General features: G+C 41.6%; 1 protein-coding gene across 1 annotated transcript; it reads right to left on the bottom strand.

The window, feature by feature from the left end:
- Window positions 1-3,705: 3,705 nt before the first annotated feature.
- LOC135251994 (E3 ubiquitin-protein ligase ubr3-like) lies at window positions 3,706-5,555 on the bottom strand. The gene is made up of 4 exons (XM_064329907.1): window positions 4,996-5,555; window positions 4,348-4,481; window positions 4,016-4,102; window positions 3,706-3,906 (listed from the first exon to the last, which is right to left on the bottom strand). Exons 1-4 carry the CDS (start codon window positions 5,027-5,029, stop codon window positions 3,823-3,825), a joined length of 339 nt encoding a protein of 112 aa, XP_064185977.1. The 5' UTR covers window positions 5,030-5,555; the 3' UTR covers window positions 3,706-3,822.
- Window positions 5,556-6,960: the final 1,405 nt, after the last annotated feature.

The raw sequence follows: 6,960 nt of genomic DNA, 5'->3' as shown, positions 1-6,960 counted from the left end.
GCTACGCACTCATTACAGGCACCCTGCAGGGACCTATGCATACCGTAAAGGAAATGACATGTATGAAACGTAAGCCAGAGGTGTGATTTAGAAGAAGCCAATTTAAACTTTCATCGGGGGACGGTGAAGTTTCAGAAGCAGAAGAAACCAACACTGGCCCTTTTCAGATACAGTTGGACATCCCTGTTTTAGAGAAACAGTATTTTGTAATTATTATCCCCGCCTGGAGGGGATTATGCGTTTGGTCGCGTGCAGGGGTTAAATTGGAATTTGGGAGGTGGGTGGACCCTGAGATCCAGTGGGAGGTGGGTGAAAAAAGGTACAAACCAATGAATGTCTCAGCTCAAAATAATTGTATCTTTAATGTATTGTGCACATAATTGTAATTAAGGAAAACAATGTTTTAAAAAGAATGTATACTATTGATGCAAGCTTTTACATAAAATATTTCAAGTTTATTGAGTGTCATTAATGCTGAGAATTTTTTTACCCACGAAAATAATCGGTCATCCTCCTCTTTTGTCCTCCCTTTCTTCCTCCTTTATCCATCTTTCTTTAACTGGTGAGGCGCAAAACTTTCCTTTAAACTAATCATTGATCTCAAACTGTTATTCATTTTCAGTAATTAACAAGCATACAAACATCTGACTAATCAATTGGAAATGGACACAGCTTCTTTGCATTGTTTTAGGGAGATTAGCCTAAATGATAAATGTGATTTAGAAAAATCAGGTTTAATTACTAAGCACTGGCGGAATCTTTCCCTGATTTTCCTTGAGTATCAATACAATTAATCCAAAAAATAGGCTACTCAATGCTATCATATATAGCCAGCTCTAGCTAAATAGGCAGTTTTAGCAAGTAGCCTAGGCTTTATAGCCTACATTTATTGTCATTTGCAGTACGAATTGTGCACATTTCTAATCAACATTATTTGCGGATACATGCACTTCTTTCTCCGCACTCGTATTCATGGCAAATATCAGCAAAGCGTAGATTGTAAACAAAATTGAAGTGCAGGTTTTGTTTTTCCTGGTTATTCTGAAAGCTAACACGGTAGATAACACACTGGTGTACCTTGTTTGTTAAGTGTAGTCTACTTGGTGATTAAAACGGTTTTTTAACAGATAAATTGAATTTATGATTTAATCCCCCTAACACAGTATGAAGACGCTGTGTGTTAGGCTACTTGCCATTTGAATAGTCCGATCGTTGGCACGCTTGATAATAAAGGAAAATTACTAATGAAAACAGGTTGAGATCAATGATTAGTTTAAAGGAAAGTTTTGCGCCCCACCGATTTTCAGCTCACCAGTCGCTGCTGAATAAAACGTTATGTATGTGGGACATATTCAATCCTAGCTTAGCTGCTGACCCAGCAACCTGCTGATTTTGCTTAAGCAATCAAAGTTGCCGTTAATAATAGCCAGCGTTCGTGGGGGCTGTTTATTCATCTCTCTTTAAAATGTTGCACAGGATGAAGTTACATGTTAATGAAATTACCTACTGCATCTGCTTCCAAACAATCAAGACAATCAGCGATATTTTTTATTTCTGTGCCTGTCTATATAAATGACTGTTCCTCCTGAGTTTTTTTTTTTTTTTCGGATTTTTGATTGGTTGAGCAAGTAACTGGCTAGAGGGAACACGTGGACTGGATCATACGAAAAATGGACTGGATTGTTATAGTTATTTGTAAAACTGCCGGTCAAAATTATTTATTTATTTACCAAAGGTGGGTGGACGCCGTCCACCACTAATTTAACCCTGGTTGCGCATGTGTGCGTGTATCTGTCCGCAGTTAATCTCGCATACTTCATGAGCATTTTGTGATCCGGAAGGAGACTATCCAAGTCCAGCCCTTGGCATTTCACCACCTGAGGGAAATCACCAGTGATTTAGTTCTATTCAGAGACATAATCTTGAGTCATTTTTATTAATCTATGCTTCCAGTTTTGCTTGGAAAATGTAGGATTATTTGACCAAGAACATACTTATCTGTGTATTTCTACACCAAACCACTCCACAGAATGTGTTCTTCTTGTGGTTACAGTAAAATTTTCTAAGAAGCAGGCAGCAGATGTGGTCATGTGTCCCCTGAAACCCCAATAACCCAAAACCCGACCCAGGACTGAGGCAGGACTGGGTACAAATTTGTGGGTCTCTCATATATAGTGGAGAGAACCCATGAACACCGGACCACTTTTCATTTTATTTAACAAAAGAAAACTTCCCTGGTTGCATTTACTGTTTTCTTTCTCATTTTAGTGAGACTAAGATGCACCATGGTCATGACAACAGTTCATACAGTACTTGTTGTCAGCCAATTGCAAATCAACAAACTACAAGCTTAGCTCAGTTCACACAATCCTTAGCGAGATTAAGCGTTAAATGCAATCAAGATAGAACCTTTCAAAAAATAAAATGTAAATCAGGACAGCACAGCAAGCACTACAGCAAGCACCATAATTATTCAATTACTGTGAGCCAGTTTGCCATTACTCATGCTAATTGGCAATTGACATCTTGCAGGCTTCACAACAAAAGGGCATCCACTCAACAGGAGCCCATAGAAACCATCCTCCCCAACTGAGTTTTTGAACATGATAAACACAGTTCAGAACAGCTAAACAGTGTCACCTCTCAAGTGCCATATTTATGACATCTTTACAGTGATAATCTAAAAGTAGGCCTATGTCCAGTTATTTGTATATTAGACACTCAAGCACTGAATTATTTGTCGGCAGGTGCCTCTTACATGGGTCAGACTAGGTACAGAACGCAGAGGAAAATCTCTGGTCATGTGCGGAGCTGTTCAGATTCAAGTGTTGTTACCAGGGGGTCAATTCAGGTTTGGGTCCATTTCCATTCATTTATGCACACGTAGGACGGAGTGTGGCACAGTGGGTAAGGAACTGGGCTTGTAACCGAAAGGTCGCCGGTTCGATTCCCGGGTAAGGACACTGCCGTTGTACCCTTGAGCAAGGTACTTAACCTGCATTGCTTCAGTATATATATCCAGTTGTATAAATGGATACAATGTAAAATGCTATGTAAAAAAGTTGTGTACGTCGCTCTGGATAAGAGCGTCTGCTAAATGCCTGTAATGTAATGTAATGTAATGTAACATCAGGCTCATGTAAGGAACCCATGGGTCTAAGCTGAAGACAATGAACCTATGTAGACCTCTGGTCACCTGTACTGACCTTGCTCAGGAACATGGCATAGTAGTGGTGGAGAGGCAGATTGGCCAAGTCCAGCTCACGGCGCGACCACCTCTCGTGCACCGCCCGTAGCTGACCTGCCTTCCCGGCCAGGTCCAGCTCCTCAGCGTCCCAGTTGAAGATCGCTTCCTTCCCCTCCGTGGTCATCTCCCGCTCCCTGTCTTTGGCCTGGAGGATCTGTCCGAAGCCCTGCCGGGAACACCTCAGCTGCCCCTCCTCCAGTGTGCCTCCTGGCTGGCCCTCCTGTGCCTCTTCCTTGTGCTGGAGCGGCCCCACGTTGGGCGCCACTGTGGCAAACACGCCTGCCACAGGCCACCAAAGTGGCTTTCCACAGGGCCCTCCAGCACAGAGACACAGGGAGACGATGTTCAAGCAGTCCAGATTTATTTACAAGGGTTTGGCGAGATGTTACCGCCAAGGAGCAGATATAAAACACTGTCATGACAGAGAGGCTCCCTTGTGTGGGTGGGGATGGCAGATTTAACCTGTGCGCACTGATTACCTCACTACGCACAGGTGCAGCCACCCCTGTTCCTGGGCCCAATTAGCCTGGCCAATTATCCAATTCATAACCAATTATCTAACTAGCCAGGTCTAATTAGCTTGACCCAGGGCAGGTGTGGCTGCTTAAACCAGCCATCCCCACACCACACAGATGAAATGCCACTTGATTGGGAGTTGGCTGAAAAGAAAATGACAAAACAAGTTTTGCTTGTGTGACATTTCATATGACTGCAAATGGTTATATAAACACCTTATGTAAACACCTGTTCATATGTAATAAGATGTACCTCATCCACAAAGCCAATTGAATCAAACCACAGTTGCAAGGCCTCCAGACAATACCACACTACCGTTTTTGTGTACTCCTGTGTTTCCTACACAAAAAGCAAATGTTAAATCACAGTTAGCGACAATTTCTTTTTTTTTTAAACAATGAACTAACACACAGGCTCTTCATGTAGCAGCTAAGTTGTAAACATCCAAACTACTCTAATTTAAAGGAGATAAAGTAAACTACAAAAATCAATGAACAAAACACATTGTTCAGCAAACAATCTGCATGATTTGGGGTAGAGACAATTGAATGGTTCTGTAAATGGAAATGGGTGGGTGGTCTTACTTTGACTTTGCAGTGGGTTATGAGCCCCCACATGGGCTGGGCACAGGCCTCCAGCTCTGCTGCAAAAGCTGCATAGTAAGTCTGGGACTCAAACTCCACATGTTCATTCAGCTCCCTCTTGTTCAAGTTCATACCTAAAACAGCCAGTACACAACACCACTAAGGCCAGATCAGGGTGGTTACTTCATTGTGATGACCACATAATATCCAAACCCTTGCCAATTGATCAAGATGAACTAATTAAGATAAATAGAAAAACTTCAAGTGTAAAGGGAGCTGACAAATTCAGTACTGCAGAGCAATCAATCAGCTAAGCTCAATAAAAGGAACATGTGGCATACTTAAACTTCACCTTTTTAAACTGCCTATATGTTATTTATATGATAATGGGGGATGTGGAGATGAGTAGTGTGTGAATGACATTTCTGCTGCCTGAAGACTTCTCTGGCACGCTTGTCTTCTGTCTTCTTCAGCTACCATTTTAAAATGAATGGTGCCACAGAAAATATTTGCACACTTCTAAAAAATGGCTGGTTTGTTTTGCGTGGCTGTCAAATCCATGGATTTGTACAAAGACACAGCTCAGACATGTGGGCTTCAGTAAAGTGGGGGTTGATCAGAGTAAGGCAAATTCCCAGGAATACTTACTTTGGAAGAAGGACACAAAGCTCATCCACAGCATAAGCAAGGAGTGGTCCTCCAAGAACTTCTTTGCTACACTTTGGTGTGAGAGAATATTAATAAAATCGCTAACTAAAGGCCAGTATGTGTTGTTTTTCAGTAGAGCCTCTGCACAGTTTACCACCACATGGCGGCTATTCTCTTCATCTGAAAAAAAGAGAAAGGGGGCTGTGCTACACAGTTGTACATAAAAGCAGTGATGAGAGAAGGAGGTTTTGAAAGCCTAAAACAGATGAAGTAATGTTATTAAGTGGCATGTTAATTTGAGTCCATCATAGTGTTTTCTCAGGGAGAGTAAAGTACTCTGAATGAATGAAGTCATTAACTGCCAGCTTCTGCTAGTTCAATCCATTATGGGGCTCACAAAGCCACTCTGCCATCACACAGAATGGGAATGAGTAGCTACTGCCTGGTGGCAAATTTCTTTCGCCAGTGTGAGAATACTTGTCAAAAACCGTATGCTAAAAGATTCCCACTGCTTGTAACTTTTTTTTCTCAGTGGGTCAAGAATGAGACTATTCCAACTGAGAATGTATAAGGAGAGCAAACTGGCCAGGATTGTGACTGATGACTCACTCTCTAATTACCATACGTGCCAAAACTCCTGATTTTCCCAGGAGACTCCCAAATTCATTGCGCTCACGCAGTGTCTTCCCAGGGTCAACATTCAGCCAAATTTTCCTGTTTTAGGACAAATTTAAATACACTGTATTTTTTTATTTGTTATATCACAACCTCTATATGCAGCATGTAGGCCCTATGACTCAGATTCTCCCGTTTCCACCTGGATGACAACAGATATGTCTCACACGTGCAACCAACCTGCTACCAACCTGGCAAAAGTGTTGCTACGCCAAATAGTAGCGTAGCAACACTTTCGCCAGCTGTTGCCACAAAACAAAGCTTCCAGTTATATAGTTATGCTCAGCTAGCAAATTAAAACAGTCCTATTATAGCTTTTATGCCTTTTATACACATTTGTCTTTCTGTTAAACATGATGTTGGTATGTCTGTCACTTGCACCTCTGCAACAGAGAGCACAGGAGTGACTTCCTCATTCTTTACTTGTCTTTCCATGATGCATGTTTGTGACATAGAGGATTTTTTTATATTTTAATGCTTGTAATGATCAGAACAGGCTAGCCAGTTAGCTTTAGTGCTGTCATTCCAGAAATTAAAACATGACAATAATAAGTTTGTCACTTCTGTGAATAAATTATTTCACTGTATTCCAACTGTACATTAACCTTTGTGTTCAGTTTGGTTCAAATAACACATTACACCCTTTGTCTAAAGAGGGACAGGTAGCTGGCAGGGATCCAAAAGACTTCAGATGATCAGTAATACCTGGGTCCCAGAGCAACTCACAATTAGCAGGTGTGTTTCGGTCTTCATTTGCTTCCAGGCATACATTGTTTTTGTCCAGGAGTTCAGAAGTCTAAAGGGGAAAGTCTGTATATTGGGAAAATGTCTGTGTCGTGCACCACCCACAGCTCATCTTGAAGTTCACTTTTGATAAGGCAACTCTCCATCATGTAGAGGAGGACTGTGACCATAATGTCCAGCAGTTGGCACTCCTCTGTCATGTGGCGCGCCAGCTCCTCATTGCTGAACAGCTGCACACTGATATGTACTATGCGGTTGGACATAGTGTCTGATTCATTGCTTTTCATCAGCGTTTTCATGATGAATGCATAATGTTGAACAAATGTTTTGGTGAATCTGGAAACAAGGAAGCATGTGCTATAACTTGACGGAATTCAGTTAAAATGTGTTTACTAACAACAAAACTCATTTAGAGCATTACTTCAAATAGACGCTTGCTAAAAATGGAGGTCTCAAGCTGCTGGGAGGCTGATGTGCTTATTTTGAGCTGCATATCAAGTTTTGTTCTTTGACTCATGTCTGTGCAGGCCTGACACGACGATTATT

The sequence above is a fragment of the Anguilla rostrata genome, chromosome 3 (genome assembly GCF_018555375.3).
Source record: "Anguilla rostrata isolate EN2019 chromosome 3, ASM1855537v3, whole genome shotgun sequence".
NCBI lineage: Eukaryota > Metazoa > Chordata > Actinopteri > Anguilliformes > Anguillidae > Anguilla > Anguilla rostrata.
The sequence above is the reverse complement of the archived record's forward strand: the minus strand, read 5'-3'. Positions and strand labels throughout refer to the sequence as shown.

What these genes read in the sequence shown, in the direction of transcription:
- LOC135251994 (XM_064329907.1), bottom strand. Translation starts at nt 5,029, where the DNA reads ATGCTGTGGATGAGCTTTGTGTCCTTCTTCCAAA. An exon ending in TAACCCACTGCAAAGTCAAA is followed by an intron (nt 4,103 to 4,347) that starts GTAAGACCACCC and finishes CTTTTTGTGTAG; the next exon opens with GAAACACAGGAGTACACAAA. An exon ending in CAATTGGCTTTGTGGATGAG is followed by an intron (nt 3,907 to 4,015) that starts GTACATCTTATT and finishes TTTTCTTTTCAG; the next exon opens with CCAACTCCCAATCAAGTGGC.